Here is an 18,163-nt window from a genome sequence, read left to right as displayed (position 1 = left end):
GTAGGCCGGACAGTTAGAGTGGCAGGCCGGTTAGTTAGGGCCTAACTTAATATTATAACAAGATTAAGTTGGTCGGTTATAAGAATTAGCTGTATTAAGTTGGGTTGAGTTAGTTGATATTAGCCTGGTTGACAGCCTCTGTTACGGGCTGGGCCCGACGTGGGCCCAGGCTTGGCCCGTGCAGACCCTTGATAGGCGTGGTCAATTAACTAACCAGACAGCTTAGTCAATTCGTCTTCTTTTGCCCTGCTGCCCGTGTGACGCTGTGGTCAAGTTGGCTGACCGCAGCAACGAATAGTAGCATGACCACTGCTTTAACCCTTCTAGGGCCGACCCGTTACCGTTGATTGCCACCCAGCTTGTTATATATCTCACGGGAGAATAAGAAAAGGAGGCATAAAGAGTAGGGACTAAAGAACTCTTGATTTTACTATCTATAGTAGAAAAGAGGTAGGGTCTTTATAGACTGCCTTAATAAGTAAATAGAAAGTGATTAAGATCAAGTAGAGCATAATGACGCCACTAAGGCGTTGGTGCTATTGACTAGAAGGTTCTTTGGGGAACTAGATGACTGGTCTGAATGAGGACAGGGATCAGACTATTCAAGGCTAATATTACGTCCATACATACCAATTCACCAGGCAAAATAGGGCATCTCCGAGACTTATCCATATGTATAAGCAAAGACCACTTGATTGATACCTAAACTAATTTTCTTACAGGCAAGAACTCCTATACTCTCTTTATTTCCAGGAGTCCTTACTGTTCAATGGCTTGGAGATAAGCGGCAACGTCGTGGTAAAAATACCCTCTTCGGCGAGTTGGCGAGCAGACTCAATGATCCACGTTTGACTGTTCCTCTGAGTGATCTTCTTGCTGGATTTATCCTGGGCCGTGGGAACCTCGGAAATTAGCATGGGGCACTTCAATAGCAGCACACGCCGGGTAAAAGTCTCCCCTAACCGGTTACACGGAATCTGTAAGGTGTCCAAGGGAGAATACTTGCCTTGTCATTGACATCGTTAAGGGACTTCCCAGGAGCCGCAACCTTGTACACACCGGCTTCAAAGGCGCATACAGGTATACTGTCGTTGCGCTGTCTATCAAACATGGCCTCCTCGTCAAAGTGCTTGGCATTGACCCATTGCAGTGGAATCCTTGTTGTGGGACGATTGTGAGTTCGCCTAAAGTCGTGGCGGCGCTTGATTTCGAATACGAATCCGTTAATGACATCGCCGGTCGCATGAAGCAGAACACCGATGTCAGGGTTGGCGTGTGAGCGCACCCAGTAAGTCCAATGATCCTTGAAAGGCGAGCCGCTGAAAATGAGAAGATCAACCACGAAGGCCCCAGTAGGCCCAGTCGAGGCTACTATCGGCGGCTTGGGGACAGGAATAGGATTGGGATCCTTTTTGATTGCTGGCGGTGGCGGTGGGGGAGGAGAAGGAGGCTTGGCGATGCCGATGCTCGGTGAGTCGTTGGAATGCATGATGACCTCTTGAGGAATCTCCTGGACAGGTGTTGAGGAGAGCGGGCCCAAGAGGTCAGAGTCATACCCGGTGGACCCAATATTTTAGTCATACCATAAGGGTCTGCCGGACCAACCTGACTCTCCTAGCATAAAGACATAATGCAGGCCTGGCCCAGGTACAGGGATGTCACACATAGGATATCAGCCTCCAACAGTCTGACCCCCTATTCGCACAGTCCGTTTCCACATTTCCCCACAGAAACTTCTAGGAGGCATCATCAACGCATCAGTGGCTTCCAGATGATCCGATCAGATGCTTCCATTCACTACCATTCCCTTCCATTCTCATATTCAGGCAGTCTATAAAGATCTCGCCTCTTTCCCACCTTAGATAGCAGAATCAAGAGTCTTCCAGTCCCTGATCTTTATGCCCACTTGCTCATCCTCCGTGCGATAGTTATGAGCCCGGTCTGCCACTGACTGGGTATCTTATTCTTGTTCACTCCGCTGCGCAGAATAGCTTCCACAATGAGCTCAGCTCTAGATCTTGATGGCTCTTCCAAGGGCACCGTGCTCAACGGCCCTTGCGACTGGAAACAATGGATTTCTATCATCAAGAAATTCGCCACGTCCCACAGTCTTTGGGACTTTCTGGACCCTGCCGTCAAGGAGGGTAAGCCGGTTCTTCAGCAGCCAGTTGAACCAACATTCCGACAAATCAACCACGAAGCATCTGATCTCGTGGATCTGACCTCGGAGGAATTTCGCCGTCTCGAATTCCTCCACACCCAATACCGCTCGAAGCTTCAAGGGTATAGGGATCAAGTGAAGGCACTCGCCAGCCTTCAACAACACATCGTCAAGACCATCGGCAACTACTACAGCACCATTGCCGAGGAACACGACGTTGCAAAGCAACTTGCCTTGCTTCAGGCTCGTGTGGCCCCAACCGACTGGGCACTCGAGAGGAAGTTGTTCAGCGTTATCGTTCCACCCTTCAGTCGCCAAACAGGACCAAGATCGAAGCTTGGGTCACCCAATGGCAGAAAGTCCTCACTGAGGCAAAGCAATTAGGGCTTCCTGATGTCCAGGACCTTCGCCCTACCCAAGATTTCCTACAGGCTGTTTCGTCCATCAACGCCCCATTCACAGACTATTGGGTCAACAAAATGGAAGACGAGGCCGTATTCGGCAAGCCTGATTGGAAGACGGACTTCCCGGACGGCATTAAGATCAGTGAGATCTTTGAACGAGCTCACCGAATCAAGGCCGCCAACAACAGCAAAGGATCATTCGGAGCTGCCTTCCAAGGCAAGGGAGAGAAATCGGAGAGGAAAGAGGACAAGCCTAAGTGGTCTTCAAGCAAGAACGCTGATGGTGTTCCTATGTGTGTCTGCGGAGAATATCACCGCTTCGTAGATTGCTTCTATCTCATCAAATCAGCTCGGCCTGATGGCTGGACTCCTGATCAGAAGGTTGAGAAGAAGATCAAGGAAATCCTCGACTCAATCCATGGGCAAAGAAGATGACGGAGAAAGCACAAGACTTCAAGAAGAAGGAAATGGAGAAATCGTCCGACTCCTCCGTTAAAGGCACAGCGTTTGCCGGTCTTCTACCAGCTCCTGACAACACACCGCCTCCTCAACACCTCCATCAACCAGTTTCTCGACGGGAAAGGCAGTCTACCCGCTGTATGACTCCTTTATCCTTGATTCCGGATCAGACACACACATTTGCAACAACCGATCCCGTTTTCTTGACTACACCGCCCTTGCAGAGCCAAAGAGCTCTTTGCAGGCGATAGTCAACTTCAGATCCTTGGCTACGGCACAGTCCGTATGAAGCTTGAAGAAGGAGGACTTTTTCAGCTCAACGAAGTTGCCTTCGTGCCAAAATTCCACACCAACATCGCATCCCTCGACCGCTTTCTTGCGAAGGGATACAACTGGAATCCACTATCTGGACGCGTCTCTAAAGACGATCAGATTATATTTCATACGAAACGCCGCTTTCGTCAACCGGTCATCGAGTTCAACCCGATTAAGGAGGACTCTCACGCCTCCAACTTCACATCTTCATCTGCACCTCGCGCAGTGAAAACAGCAGATGCTACGCTTTGGCATAAGCGCCTAGGCCACTTGAACGCTCAAGCCCTAGAGCGTCTTGTTGAGAACACGACGGGTTCGAAGATCAAAGGCCCAGTTACCATCGATTGCACCGCGTGTTCCTTGGGAAGGAAAGAAGGTCGTCTCTCCGAACCCCTCAAAACCGAGCCCCAGACCATTCTGGAGAATCTACGTTGATATCTTCAGTATGAACACCTCATTCAACGGCAAGGAAGCTGTTCTTCTTATCAAAGATGAATTTACAAGCATGATCTTCATCTACCTTCTGAATGACGCGACACAAGGGTCCGTTATGACTGCTTTGAGAAACCATGAGGCAATGATTCAACGCCAATGGAATCTCAATATTTGCATTATCCACCGTGATAACGATCGTTCTCTTCAGAGTGCGTATGAGAGCTGGATCGAGGAAAGGGATTCAAGATGAACCTTCTGCCCTTACACTCCCGCTCAAAACGGCTCTGCAGAGCGATCTGGGGGTAATATCTGCCCAGGCCAGAACAATGGGAATTGATGCCAATTTACCATCTGATCTTTGGCCAGAGACTTGGAAAGCAGCAGTGTTTTGCACAACAGATCGCCCATGCAGAACCACAGCTTCCGAACGCCTTTCCAGCTGCTTCATCAGTGGCTGCGAGACAACAACAGAGACATAGGCTACCAGCAAGACCAGCCTGACATCACGTTTCTCAAGGCATACGGCTGCAGAGCCTATCCCTTGACACCCCAGGCCCTTCAGAACAGACAGAAGAAGGACCTAAAGACCGACCCTCACACAGAAATCGGTTATCTCGTTGGATATGATTCCACGAACATTTTCAGGATCTGGATTCCGTCCACATCAGAAGTCCGAAGGGTCCGAGATGTGACCTTCAATGAAAGCATCTTCTATGACGGAAATGATCAGCCACCAGAACCTATCCCACAGCGCGTGGAAGTACAGCTTCCAGCCCACATCGAGGACGAGTCGGATTACGAGGAAATCCCCACTCAAATCGATGAACCTGAACCTGACCCCGTTGAGCAATCTCCCTCAACCTCAGACCAAGGAGACGCCACCACGATTGTGGTACAACCCGAACCATCTGATCATGAGGACTCGGATGATCAGGATGAGTTTCATGACATTCAGCACCCATATCCGACACCGGACCCCGGTCCGAGTGACTCAGCCACGGCGCTCAGCCCGCTCACCAAAGCTCTGCCAGGCCAGAAATTTGCTACTTTCGTCAAACAACTCGGTCTCGTCGATATCTCTACGTTGCTAGGGATCTAGTTTCTTTCTTCAGTTTGCACTGCCCACTAGCCAGCACAACCTGGGGGGGTATGTCACACATAGGATATCAGCCTCCAACAGTCTGACCCCTATTCGCACAGTCCGTTTCCACATTTCCCACAGAAACTTCTAGGAGGCATCATCAACGCATCAGTGGCTTCCAGATGATCCGATCAGATGCTTCCATTCACTACCATTCCCTTCCATTCTCATATTCAGGCAGTCTATAAAGATCTCGCCTCTTTCCCACCTTAGATAGCAGAATCAAGAGTCTTCCAGTCCCTGATCTTTATGCCCACTTGCTCATCCTCCGTGCGATAAGGGACATCCCAATGCCGTCTTCTGGCTAGTTATTTGTGGCATCTGTACCTACATAAGCCCCTCACTCGTCCCAATAGATAGGCCAAGACATGCATCTCAGTTCACCTCTCTGAGCCCCTATTCCTTCCACTGTGCTCTTAAGCCCCTGCTTGAGAACAGGCTTAAAATGTAACTTGAGATAATAAAGAATCAGAACTTCTTGTAAGAGGTCTAAGCTTTGTAGATGAGACTAAGGAATAAAAGACGAAGTTAAACCTCATCTTTAAGGCCCCCGCGATAATTACGCGTCATTTTATCACTGGGCGCAGCTAAGCGCCGTCTTGTTGCAGTCTGCATGTGGACGCTGACGGCGCTTAATGGCATCATGTCAGATGGTATGTTGGCCTGCAATGTGCTGCAGGCTGCAGCGTCAAAACGGAGAAAAGACGACAGGAATGACACTTTGCGGAGTCTTCCTAGGCCGGGATACTTTAGCTCGCCCTGATAATGGAGCCTACCGAGCGAATCTTCGCGAGAACAACGACGCGCCTTCCCGCTCCTTAACCCCATTCCGCGAGGAATCACCAACAACACAGATACGCCGCGCGAAAGAAGGCATCGTTGGCATATTGCGAGCCCTCAAACGCTTTAGCATCCGGGGCTTAAAGCATATTGAGGATGGCGATGTCGTAATAGTGAGGATAGGCCCCTCGAGCCTCGAGGGCGAGAAATCGAGTAATATGTCGCAGCTGACTCCGTATGTGTGGGCGCTCCGCCGGCGTCACGGCGTCGAGTATTCTCTGACCGCTCTGCAGATGTGCTGCCGCCGCGGCCTGGTCGTCGTTGACCAACTCGAAGGCGGCGAAGAAGAGGGAGCAGAGAACAGCCTCGCGAAGGTCGGCGTGGCTCGCGCTGGTGGCCTGACGCGCCGCCCTGAGAGCCTGGCCGTAGCAGTCGAGAGCCCGGCCGTAATAGTCGGGCGCTGTCGCCGCCTCGGGCCGCCGCGCGGGATCCGGGCCCTTGGCCAGCATGAGCGTGTGGACGGCCAGGTTAGCACTGCGCAGAGCTTCGCTATCACGGACGAGCTGCGGCATCGTCTCCTTCCAGAACATGTCGTCGAGCACGTATCACCGTGACTGCCCCGACTGTGTTTCAGGCATGACAAGTGGCGGCGGCTCATTGCGATGACAAGGGGGTTGACAAGTGGTCTCAGTCAGCAGGGACGCTGTTCCGTCGGCAAGAGGCCATAACGCGTCCTCCGATCGCATCACTTCCTTGAACTTGGGTTGACCACCTGGGCTTTGGTAACCGCTGCAAACCCCGGCCCATTTCGTGCAATTCCTGCAGCCTGGCTTTGTTTCATCGCACTTGATGTGTCGTCGCCTAGGACAGTCAGTCTCCATCGCCCGTCAAGTTTCCAAAAGGGGGGGCGTAAAGGGGAGGGATGAGGCCTAGCATTGCCGCCTCACCTGCCTGCTCGTCATTAGTTCGACGCCTTTCGGGAACTCGTATGGAATCGAGCACTTACAAGTCATGCATCCAGTCCGCATCTTGGAGAATCTCGCACGAGTGACTCTCTGTGGTCTTGAAACTGGAAAGGAAGTCGTCATCATGACATCTCCTCTCTTCAGGGTGCTATCAAATGCCGCCCTGCCCTCAGAATCGGGGATCGAAGTGTCGCCAGCAGCTTCATGACTACGTCTGGTTTTGTTGGTGAGGAAATCCAACTGATCAAAGCCAGGAGAGTCGAGGAAGGAGGGAGTCCCGCCTTACAAGCTGGTAAAGACAGCGCCAAAAAAAGGGTCCTCGTCGAAGTCACCCAAGTCGCTGTGCTGGTGGTGGCCTAGGTTAGGCTTGGAGCCGGCGGCGATGTCGAAGTGAGTACGCCAAATTTCGAAAGGATGAGCATCCCCGCTGTCTATGGCTGGCTGAGCTATGGTGGACGGGCCTGCACCGTCGGCGCTCTGGTCGACAAACGGATCATCCTCGGCAGCCGCTGCCGCCTTGTCCGTTTCCTCCAGCATCGAGATGGATATGCCGCTGCATACGGTGTCGTGGCTCGTGGCCGCATAGTCCCAACGGGCCTCGATGAGGCCGCCAGTTGGGGCCACGCCGTCTGCCCCGACGATGCGGCACATGACCTTTTGCATGACAACCGTCGGGGTGATGTCGCCGAGGCGCCAGTAGACCAGGCGCTTGTCCTTGAGATGCGTCCCGCTTGGCTTCGTCTGCGCGCCGCTGGCCTTGCCCTCGTACCTGGCCACGATCACGACATTGTGCAGCGTCGTAGGGGCTGTGAACTGAACCGACAGGCTGAGCCGATACTGCAGCAGGAGGCCCAGCTTGTCGCCCTGTCGCTTCCACTCCGGCTTCAAGAGCAGCAGCGCGTGCTCGTCGTGGAGGGACTCTTGCACGAGATCCTCCTGCAGCTTGACTGGCAAAGACTGGTCGGGAGCCTTGTAAGGGTCAACTGCAGTGGGCCAGTGGCATGCGGTATTCTGCTGACCACCATGTTCGTTGTCAACCGCATTCCCCGAGTTGATATTCTGGCGGAGCGTGGGTGCCGGGTCGACATTGAAACCATGGTTAATTTGGCGGGACAGCTCGGCAGTCGCAACGTCGAACGAGCTGGCCAGCGTGACCGATCCGAGGCCGATGGTGACTTTGATGTCCTCGAGCGCCTCAGCCATTGGGATAATATGACCGCCGCCAAAGGGGTCCGAGGCGACAATGTAGCCGTATACCTCCAGGGTTTTTTCGTTGACCACCCATGACCCCGAGTCACCGTCTACAATTTCTGTCGACATTATTAGCGGTATATTCGGACCCGGCAGAGTGCACATAGGACGAAACACATACGCTTGCTGTTATCGAGATTTACCACCAAGGCGTTAACAGACACCCGGCCAGGACTGAGAAGCACTTTTGAGGACAGAGCGGAGAGGGACCCTCGTTTTGGCCCTTCTGATGCCGTCAAGACAAGGACCGACTGCCTCTTGTGGGCAGAGCCGGATGGGACGGCCATGACGAGGTCCCGGGAGCGCAAGATTCCATCGTCACAAGCCTTTGGGCTCGAAGACTGCCTCGGTTGAACGCGGTTCGGTCTATAACTGAGCATGTCGATGAGGGCCCAATCATAGTAGCCCTTTGATTCGCTATTGGCAGCGATTGATCGGCCGGGTAGCAAAGTGCCCTGTGCAATGGAACCCACCTTGCTCAACTCGGGGGACGTCCAGGGCCCATCGGTGTCTGTTGAACTCAACTGGAGCTTCTCTGCCTGTCCAATCTCGTCTTCGCCCAAAGAGTAAGACAAGGTGCTGAACGAAACATGGCTTTCTGAAGTGTCAGATGAAGCGTCGCTTTCCGAGTCCGAACCCTCGCTTCTCCAATCATCCGAGTCGTCATCCAACAAGACATGGCCAGCCGCCAGCCCGTAGAGTTTGGTGTCTCCGGACGGCAAGACTGCCGCCAAGATGCCGCCGAATGTACACCTCTTCCTGTCACCGGATGGCAGGCAGGCTGTTATGGGCGCTCCGCAATATGTGTCGGCTGTGTAATATTTACCCCCTTGGATGATGGGAAGCAAGACATTGATGTCATCACCTGCCCACTTCATCTCCAGTGGTCGGCCGATAACAAAGACCTCAAACAAGGGCAGGCCTTCATCTGCGGGACGACACAGAGCCCCAACCGAGTCCTTGTAAAAAAATTTCCTCACCACCTTCGCCTGCTGGCCCGAACACAGGATAACGATGCAAGGCTTCGCGGTCTCCTCGGAGCTCCCAAGGACCATCAATCTCACGGCCATCGGGCGGTACTTCTCCCTCGGTCGCTTGCGGCGGACGTAGTTCAACAGCGGATGTTCTATCTGCCTGTGGACGTCCTGGAAGCGAGACAGAGTTGCATCGTCGACGGCCTTGTCGAACTCGGCAAGGTGGGCGAGAGGTGCGAGGAGCGGTCGTCCCTTGCTCTCATTGATGGTGCTTTGCGGGGGCTTACTCGACTGCGCATCCGGGGATCCATATTGACTCCCGTATCCCGGATCTGGCATATTGTCCGTAAACTGGGGGTTCATGGGGGTCTGTCTTGCCCACGGCGATACTTGTTGGGCGGGCACAGCGTCGACGGTCATTGTCAAGTTGAGCGGGACGCGAAGGGTAGACGCCTGGTTTTGTCTGCTTAAAGCTACGAATATGCTGGGCGTTGTGCATAGCTAACGGTATAACGGCTGAGCCAGTGCTACATTCGCTATGCATCTGATCGTCGCGTCTCTATTGGCTTCTGTCCAAACAACCCGGAGCGCTGCCTCGCCCGGCTAAGGCGGCTGAGCAGTCCCGGTTGTCTGCCTTAATACCTATATTTAAAATCTCCGACGCCCACAGAAGGTTTTGTCAGTAGTTCTACCCCTCCCCCCTGACGCCTTTCCGTGGCTTCCAGCATGTTGGAATCTCCATACCCACTCCAAGGCATCACCGACGCTGACTTACAGAGGCTCACGGAGGCGCTTTGGGACTGGTACATCTGCGAAGCCTGTCAGAGCGGCGCGGAATGTATCATGGCCCGCTGCGCATGGAAGCGCTCAGCCCGGTTGGGGCGCTTCTTCGACTTTTACAAGGACATCACAACCTCTTATGTGCCCGACTTATTGCCATGCAGCGAGCCGGCTCTCCGCAGGCATGAGGACATTATTGGCACTATCCTACTTCTCAGGGAGAAACCAAGCTCGAAGCGTTCCGAACTGACGCACGAGTGCTTCTCCCGACGCGACGCCAAGCCGCCCTCACTGGCGGACCAGCATCGGGCTGTTAATCTCATCGTACAGGTCATGGCCATGGTCAAGTGCTCGGCCGAAAACCAACCCTTGGGTGTTCTCGAGCTTGGAACACAGCCGCTGCTATGGCGCACGGATAAATCGCTAGCCGAATTCATGTCGAGCGCCTCTCCGCAGTCTGACAATGTCAATCTCTGCGTACACGACGACCTAAGTAAGGTTAGGGACGTGAAATCGGCTCTCTCGGCGGCAAGGCTGAGAAAAGTGGCCGGGCTAAAGTTCCAGGGGACTGATGACTTGAGAAACCATCTTCGAATAGACGGCCGCAGAGGCGTCGTGGAAATTTACCATTACACCAGCGTCTTGAAGGAGCATCTGGTGGCGTCGCGGCCTGATGATGGTACTGCTACATTTGAGCAATCCATCTCCAAGTTAGATTTATATCCGACAACCGATTTCTTTTTGGCGGAACTGCCGACCGTTTAGCCTCAGGGGCAACATCCCGAGACAGGTTGCGTTAGAAGCCCTAGATTCGGTGCAAAAGATACTCTTTCCTTTCGACTCTGATTCCGAGTGTTTCCTCCGCGAACTAGTGTCGAAGCAATCTTTCGACCCCGATTGCCTGCGATACGACTCGACCGGATATCGGATGCAAGCTGAACAAGAGATATGCTACAAGTACTTTAGCCGTCGGCTTATGGACCTCTTTGAGGAGCTTGAGAACCCTAACCCTCGGGGAATCCTTGAGAAGTGGTTTCAGCGCAAGAGCGGAGCGCGCTATATGATGATGGCGACACTTGTTGGCGTCCTTTTTGCCGTTATCCTCGGTATGCTTGGGCTCGCTGTTGGGATATTCCAGGCATGGGTTGCGTACCACGCTTGGAAATATCCGCCCGTGGCCGCGCCTAGAAGAATATTATATGTCTGTAAAACTTAGTGCGACAGATTCGCGAGCGACCTCGGCGGAGAGGCAAAGAGGACAAAGGTGGACTTTGAAATATATCGAACGCAGAATACTGATTCGCAGTATAAAGGAAACATGGCAATTTTTCGGGAAAGATTTCCGGCCGATTGCAAACAAAGAAAAATCAAGTAAAGAAGGCAAAGGCAGAGCCTGGTAACTAGGATAAAAGCTCTTGTTCTGTTGCTTCCGTAGTAATCTAAGGAGCTGTTTATCTTAGGTAAGTGACAAGTCAAAACAGCAATTCAGAATAAAAAGGAGCTATATATGTAGTAGCTTAGAATAAAGAAGGTCTATGCATGAACTTGGAATAAGGTCTATGCTGCAGGATGGAAAGGTTTATGCTGTAGAGTAGAAATGTATATGCTCAAGTACGTCTATAAAATACGTCGAACAGCTGTTAAGTTGCCAAGGCAATGGGCTTAACGGCTGAATATCCAGCCCGAAGGCTGAACATCGTATACCTGCAATTCGGCTTTCCCAAGGAGGGCCCCTAGAAACCCCCCTTTCGCCTGCAGCGGCCAACCAGCTATTTAAAACGCTTCCTAGCAGGCCCAGTCTAGCTATATACCCTATACCTCACCGCCCCTTTCCTGTAGCTTAGGGAAGACGACGTTTAGTCAAGATAAAGTGGTGGATACGGCGCATCGGTAAGCTGTTGAGCCTGACGGCGTTTTTGGTCAGCGAGGCGCATCTTCATCCCTATCTCATAGTTAGCCGTGAATGCAATACGTAGGAAATGCGCATAACCTTCCGTCGGCGCGTGGTTATAGAGGCTCTGACGATCGAAAGGCGCCTCAAGGGTAAGCCTTGCAGCGACGTAACCCGTGATACAGCAACATAGCTAATACCGGCCTGGAAGTCGCGTGAAGCGAGGTCAGTAACTATTTGATCCTTCGTTAGGCTCTGGCATTTGTGAACAGTGATAGCAAAAGCCACCGTCAGGAAACTGCGTGCGAGCGCAGGTCTCGTTGCCCACTAGGAAATCACGCCTGACTGGGAGGATGGGTGAGATTTTCCTGCCCTCATTAGTTGTTAGATATGACGGTCCGTCGTAGCTGTCAAAGTCCACCATGATAACGGCTGGGGGGTCTTCCAATGGGTCGGCGCCTGCGTTCCAGGCGATATCGTATACAGTACCCTGAGCACCGTTAACTAGGCCAGCTGGCTGCCATAGGTTAGTAGTGAGCATTACCCTGGCGCCCTTGGCAACAGGGAACTTGTTAGATAGATTGCCAGCATTGTCGCTTGGTGCCTGTCCCGCGCCCTTGCCCTGATTCTTTGCCTCCACCTGTATTGCCGGGGCGTTGAGGTGCACCATATGCTCGTGGTTGTATTCGTTGACCCGGGCCTTTGTAGAATACACCCGCAAAGCGGTACTGAAGCTGTCAACCTCACCCTGCATTAGCCTAGCCTGTACCCGATTACTAAGGAGGTTCCAGGACGTTATAGACAACTTGACTTCACGCAGTTCCTGCAACGCCTGACGGAACTGGGCCTGATCATCGCCAACCTGGCGCTGTACCGTGATCAGGAAGACAGTGCGGTCAAACAACCGGTAGGCTACCTGCCCTTTCCTTTCCAACGAGGACAGGCCGGTTCTCGTCGAATACAGGGCTTTTGCCGGACTGGTGGCAACTGGAAGAAATCGCCCACAAGCAAGACGCTCACACCACCAAAGAACTCGACTTTGCGCTGTGGAAAGGCCTGTCGCAAACGGGAATCGATCCGCGCGAGCTGCTCAAGCCCTAGCATGCTCTTTTCATCGATAACGAGGTATTTCACGTGCCGTAGGCGGGACTGAAGGGCGGCTGCGTCGGTTGGGGAAGGTCGGTAAAGGACCACCCACAGGAGGCGTAGCAACGAATGAATAGTGCTACCCTGTATCTGGTTACTCGCAACGCCTGTTGGCGCCACGCGGCAAATTGGGCTAGGATTCGGTAGGGCGGCTGCCTGAAGATGGGAGGAAAGCACCTTGATAAGGAATGACTTGCCTGTGCCACCACCACCATCAACGTGAAGAAGGATTTGAGTAGGATTTTGCGCCTGGAAGTGACCTATGAATGTGTCGTACACGAGCCGTTGTTGTGGGTTCAGCTCATCACGCCAGTGAGGGCCAAGGACCTCCACATTGTTGGCTACGGGGTGGCTAGCGATAAGGTCTTTCCAGTAGCCATCTCGAAGCTCCGGATAAGTACCCACATGCCGGGACCAGTCGTAATTGACGTCGATATCGCGGTGGCCAAGTATGTAAAGGTCTTCCTGGGTAAGGGGTGGTCAGGTAAAGGGCAGCCAGGCGAATCCAGTCTTCGTCATCAAATTCTTCCTCCACAGGCAGAGCCTCGTATTGATCCTCTTGAGGCTGTAATCGAGCCTCACTTGGCTGGCCGTAATGGTCATCATCGTGACTGTGATGCTGCCAACAATAGGAGAAGGCCTGAACGTGGGAACTAAAAAGCTGGCCGTCGAAAGTGAGGAGCTCATCGAGCCGGCGATGTGGGTGATTTAAAGTCAGCTTTACACGGCAGTAGTCTGGCCACTGCTGGCCTTCTGGATCAGCCTGATAGCGAGGAAAGTAAACCAACACACGGGGCCTGCCGTGGACGTTGCCTGGCTGCCATTGCTTCCACTTGGAAGGGTCTCTAGAGCGGAAATTCCAGAATTTGAGGAAGGAGACGTAAGTGAGGTCCGTTAGAGCTTCTGGGCGTTGACTGTACTTCTCGTAGACGTTGGGTGCCTCATCAACCTCATCGCCGTCAATGCGGAGGTAGCGGGAATGCCTATCAGAATTACGGCAGTCAACGTATAGGCAGGTACGTGAACCCTCCTGTAACGGCAGGCCGAGGAGCAAGTGGCAAACCTCCTGCTTCGAGTAATCCCGCTCAGAAACTAGCTGATTTAGTAGCTTTGACGTAAAGGAAATCAGGGGGTTGTGGTCCTTAACCCGGGGCATCAGGGCCTTCCCAATCTGGGCAAAAGAATCGCTCTTCTTTTCTGACTTGGAGCAGTATTTTGCTGCGTAGTCGATCACCTGCTGTAGACTCGTGCAGGGCGAGACATCTGTATTGGCTAGCCACGCAACGGTAAGCAAGCGGTTATAGTGGTTAATCTGGCCATCGTTCCGCGCGCCCCTAAAGCTCCAGTGCTTAGAGTGAGGAGCCTTGTCAAGGGAGGCTAGTAGGCGCTGGCCGTGAGGAAATCCGAAGCGGCACTCCATCTGCTTGGTATGCTTGCTGAGGTGCATACAGTAGTTGTTACAGTGGTGGCGTTGCACGCGGTTGACTATCATCGATAGGAATTGAACGGTAAGGGTGTTGCAACAGATTAATGATCAGAGGTTTCCTTCTCCGGGTGCCTGTATGCGCCGAGGCTCCGGGTTGATAGCAGATATGTAATATCCCCAGATACGGGCGAATCGCTCTCGGGACCGATCATTGTCAGGATCCAAGTCTGGGTGGCCACTTAGCCAATATAGGCCATGGTGGTGACTGGAACCCCTGCCCTGCCACTCGTACCGACCCCAAAAGTCCGTTAGGTTGAACTTCCGCTTCAGGACAATAGCCTAAGCAATGTATAGCGCTTATGGAAGTGGTAAGCGGCGATGTGGGCGTTGTCTCGCAGCAGTTGCCGGGACAGAGCAATCCGCGCCGCCTCGGGAGCTGCTTGCCACTCGTCGAATCGAGGCATATGACGGTATAGGGATTCCCAGTGGTAATCAGCTGCACTTACAGTAGCGAAGAGGCCGGGCCTGCCTAGATTATAGGCATATGCTTCCAACTCCTTCCTTTGCTTATACCAATACGGTCGGGTTCCCTGATTACCGCTGCTTGGCGCGTGATCGACTGGATCAGGGCCTGAGCCTCCGGCTCGTCAGGCTCAGCCATCGCCTCCTCTAGGTCAGCGCGTGTAAGGGGTTGGCGGCGGCTGTCGCGTTGCCTGACAAAGTAGTCACTTCGCTTTCGGACCTGCGCGCGTAACAGCGTGTTGAGGGCGACGAAAGGCCACGTCTTATGGCGGGCAAAACGTCCATCACGCCATCTCATCGCATGGCCAAGGTAGTCCTGGTACGTGATGCTCCGTAGGCGAGGCTCCACGAAGTCGGCCTTGCCGTCAGGGTAGAGGGTGGGAACGCGAGCGTTAACAGCGGCTGGGAACGGTTGAACTCGTTGATGGGGGTCCTGCGAATGGAAGGCAATGGCATCTGGTGGTGAGCCTGCGCGCTACGCGGCATGTACTCCAGATCAGCCATACGCTCAGGGTCAGGGGTACCGTTGAGAAATCTAGACTGCAAGGCGTTCAATTCGGTATCGGTAACCTGCAAATTCGGGATCGCTGATGCGTCGGCATCGCTAGGATCCTCATCCATAGCCTCCTCAACGGGGCCTTGGGGGACCTCGCCGTCAGGTATGTCAGCCACTTGGCTTGCAATGGAACCCACTATACTTCCATCAAGAGGAAGCCGGTGCAGGCGATCCTGGCTCACGACAATATCGCGATAGCCCGGGTGGTGGCACTGCAGGTAATGCAGCCAGGTCAATAGGCATGAACGGCGTACCCGGAAATCGCGAGCAAACTGTTGCTGGAAGTGAGGGTCGCCTTCCATATTAGGAGGCCGTAGGAGCACGATATCTAGCTCCTGCGGTAGCACTGGGAGCTCTTCAAATAGCCTACCAACGTTGCGAAGAAAGTGGACAACGTGGCCTCGATATTTGTATTGAGCGCCGCGCACTTGTAGGACCTTGACGTGTACGTGAACCCTAGCAATGAGCATCTCCTCGACCATCGTTAGATCAGGTAGATTGCCGGGACTTCCCGAAGTCAAGGTTATTCGCGGCGCTAAAGTAGGGCTCGTTAGGGCTTTCTTCCTGTCTCGACCGATGCAGCGGCTGCATATTTTAAGCGGTTTGGCTTCATATCAAACCAACGCTCCTGGCAGCGAGTGCAACTGTGCATCTTGTCGTCATTCAGGGCGGTATAGAACTCCCGCACAAGGGCCTGATCTTCCTCATTGAGGGCAGGCAAGTTAAGGTCACCTGTAAAAGGCGGATCAATACTCTGATCAAACAGTCGCACTTGAGGCTGTGTGCCTTGACGAGTATACCGGCCGCGGTGATGACCCTGTGGCAATAATGAAGGAGTGGTAGGAAGCGATTCCTGTGGTATAGGAGTGCCTTGCACAACAGGAGCTGTAGAAGCACTGTCTTGAATCGGCGTGCCCAGAACTACTGTTGGCAGGCCAGGGTAGGGGATAGGGAAAGTCCTCGACAATGCTTGGGGTAGAAGGCCTCAGCGGAGGTCTAAGCATTCTCGAGGGCGCGGGCACCAGGCAACGGAGTAAATCAGGCGTCGTAGGCCGTAAGCCGTTCGCAGACGCAGGTATTGGTGCAGTCCGCCTTGGAGGCGTCAGGTTAGCTACTGCGTCGGTCCTCTTCGTGGCTCTGCGTGGCGATGGCCTCGAGGCGATATTCCGCATGGCGGCAAGGACGGCTCGGGATTCGGTTATCCGCTCCTTCGGCGTGCCCTACAGTTGGCACACTCTCTTGTAAACTTTGTAGGGTCCTTGACGCTTCGAAACTCGACTTCGGGCAGGTCTTGCTTGCAAGTACGACAGTTGCGGACTGCCGGGGTGTATCGTTCTCCATCTGACCGTATATATATCCACCTCTTATCCACTTTGACTGCTAGATATCGCTCGGGCAGGAGGCTTTGCGAGGGCTTGGTGATGCTAGCAGAGCTGTCTGACGGTTGAGAGGTCCGAGACCGTGGTGGAGCTCGATAGGGAGAGTGTCTTTGAGGTAGTCGGCTCAGATCTGAATGATCTGGGAGGAAACTGCACTACCTGCCCGGGTAGGCCGGCTGCGGATGTGATTTGCGAACCTAGACACCGTTAGCAACTCGATGGGTTCGACAGATTCGACGGGAAAGGGAAGTAGAAGCGTGCGTATAAACCAACAAATTGATTGCGTTGAAGAAAAGAACAACTGAAAGCTGTCGGCGAGCTCTCCGAGAGCTCGCTAGTTACCTAGTCAACGCTCAGGGGTTTGTGGTGGGCCTTCATTTGGTGGCGTTATCAGCCGACCAATTCGTTCACGAGTTGAGGACAGGGGAGGCCAAGTAGCCAATCAGAACAGGGTTTATGCTCTTCTTTTTGACTGAATAAACGCCCTTCGGGCTGAATTATTGTCACGGTGCTGTGCCGCACAGACAGCAACGGCTGCACCGTGTGGCTAACTCAAGCACATCCTGTATACTCCACTCGCATAGTCGGGGGAGATGTTGTACAGCTGCGCGATGTATTTGACATGTTACATTGTAGTTGAGAGGCACGAGCGCGGAATACACGCATGTTGCTTCCTCGTCAAAAACGCACCGTGATCTCGGAGTAATTGAAGCGTGCTAGCCACTTGGCAGTGTTCTTGCGGGCGTTCTTCTTCTCCTCATCCGACATGACTCTCGACCAAAGCTCCCTGGCCTGTTCGTAGTCATTCTTATTTCCCTCGTGCCAAAAAGTGACTTTTCCTGCTGGCGGTAGCATCTTAATCGCCGTATGGCGCTTCCGCCACATCCGGTCGGAACTTGTATGCGAAGCTGTTCGGGGTATATTGCTTGTGCCCGCGGGGTTGGCGCCTACGTGTTGTTGCCCGTCAAAGATGAGGGACGTGTATGACTTGGTCATGAAGGGACAATTAAACGAGACTTTGTGCAGATTGACCCCGATTCGGTGGTATTAGGCGCGTCGGTAAAAGAATATGGGGAACTAAAGCAGTAGGTCAGGCGAATCTTCGATGCTAGGTAGTTACTATTGAGCCGGGGGAGAAAGCGGCTTATTCCATATCGCGATGGACATTTTCTAGGTTCTTGTTGAGAACGAGCCTGTCAAACTCGCGCATAGAAAACTGATTCCGCGGCCAAACTTTTGTTACGTTAAAGGGATCGAAGGCAAGATCTTCGGAGCTCGTCTCACGAGGGTTTATGACCTGGATGTAGGCGATCTATATAGTCTTTTCGCCCTGTTCAATGCCATTTTAGAGGGCGCGCTTCGAGTAGTCGGGGTCCTTACCGCATATACGGACGGCCTTATCTTGTATAAACTGCTTCTGGCTGTGATTGGCAATAAAGTGGTACTTGACGTGGACAAACTCTCCTTTCTTGTTTACCCACCTGAAAGTACGGCAGCTATAGCCGTGATTAAAGCGCCACCCCTGCGGTGTGCCGTGGTCACCGAAGAATATCAGTCCGGCGCGGTTTGCCTCTGGGC

General features: G+C 53.2%; 7 protein-coding genes across 7 annotated transcripts; 2 read left to right on the top strand and 5 right to left on the bottom strand.

Annotated features, from left to right (window-relative positions):
- Positions 1 to 743: 743 nt before the first annotated feature.
- Positions 744 to 1,489, bottom strand: HRG_00269 (uncharacterized protein; the record flags this gene model as incomplete). The annotated part of the gene is made up of 2 exons (XM_044858740.1): positions 744 to 958; positions 1,003 to 1,489. 2 exons carry the CDS (start codon positions 1,487 to 1,489, stop codon positions 744 to 746), a joined length of 702 nt encoding a protein of 233 aa, XP_044725140.1.
- A 510-nt stretch (positions 1,490 to 1,999) lies between these two features.
- HRG_00268 (uncharacterized protein) lies at positions 2,000 to 2,545 on the top strand (the record flags this gene model as incomplete). Its single annotated transcript, XM_044858739.1, has 1 exon — positions 2,000 to 2,545. One exon carries the CDS (start codon positions 2,000 to 2,002, stop codon positions 2,543 to 2,545), a length of 546 nt encoding a protein of 181 aa, XP_044725139.1.
- Positions 2,546 to 5,835: 3,290 nt separating this feature from the next.
- On the bottom strand, positions 5,836 to 6,285 carry HRG_00267 (uncharacterized protein; the record flags this gene model as incomplete). The annotated part of the gene is made up of 1 exon (XM_044858738.1): positions 5,836 to 6,285. The coding sequence occupies one exon, from the start codon at positions 6,283 to 6,285 to the stop codon at positions 5,836 to 5,838; it is 450 nt and encodes a 149-aa protein (XP_044725138.1).
- Positions 6,286 to 6,942: 657 nt separating this feature from the next.
- Positions 6,943 to 9,305, bottom strand: HRG_00266 (uncharacterized protein; the record flags this gene model as incomplete). Its single annotated transcript, XM_044858737.1, has 3 exons — positions 6,943 to 7,970; positions 8,033 to 8,509; positions 8,738 to 9,305. The coding sequence occupies 3 exons, from the start codon at positions 9,303 to 9,305 to the stop codon at positions 6,943 to 6,945; spliced, it is 2,073 nt and encodes a 690-aa protein (XP_044725137.1).
- A 306-nt stretch (positions 9,306 to 9,611) lies between these two features.
- HRG_00265 (uncharacterized protein) lies at positions 9,612 to 11,402 on the top strand (the record flags this gene model as incomplete). The annotated part of the gene is made up of 4 exons (XM_044858736.1): positions 9,612 to 10,158; positions 10,264 to 10,375; positions 10,437 to 10,771; positions 11,347 to 11,402. 4 exons carry the CDS (start codon positions 9,612 to 9,614, stop codon positions 11,400 to 11,402), a joined length of 1,050 nt encoding a protein of 349 aa, XP_044725136.1.
- Positions 11,403 to 11,601: 199 nt separating this feature from the next.
- Positions 11,602 to 12,660, bottom strand: HRG_00264 (AAA domain-containing protein; the record flags this gene model as incomplete). The annotated part of the gene is made up of 6 exons (XM_044858735.1): positions 11,602 to 11,607; positions 11,656 to 11,811; positions 11,903 to 12,046; positions 12,101 to 12,256; positions 12,320 to 12,482; positions 12,530 to 12,660. The coding sequence occupies 6 exons, from the start codon at positions 12,658 to 12,660 to the stop codon at positions 11,602 to 11,604; spliced, it is 756 nt and encodes a 251-aa protein (XP_044725135.1).
- Positions 12,661 to 17,132: 4,472 nt separating this feature from the next.
- HRG_00263 (catalase-related immune-responsive domain-containing protein) lies at positions 17,133 to 17,440 on the bottom strand (the record flags this gene model as incomplete). Its single annotated transcript, XM_044858734.1, has 2 exons — positions 17,133 to 17,189; positions 17,276 to 17,440. The coding sequence occupies 2 exons, from the start codon at positions 17,438 to 17,440 to the stop codon at positions 17,133 to 17,135; spliced, it is 222 nt and encodes a 73-aa protein (XP_044725134.1).
- Positions 17,441 to 18,163: the final 723 nt, after the last annotated feature.

Source organism: Hirsutella rhossiliensis, assembly GCF_020360975.1.
Source record: "Hirsutella rhossiliensis strain HR02 chromosome Unknown scaffold00001, whole genome shotgun sequence".
In the NCBI taxonomy this organism is placed as follows: domain Eukaryota; kingdom Fungi; phylum Ascomycota; class Sordariomycetes; order Hypocreales; family Ophiocordycipitaceae; genus Hirsutella; species Hirsutella rhossiliensis.
Note: the sequence above shows the minus strand (reverse complement) of the source record. Positions and strands in the feature narration are given on the sequence as shown.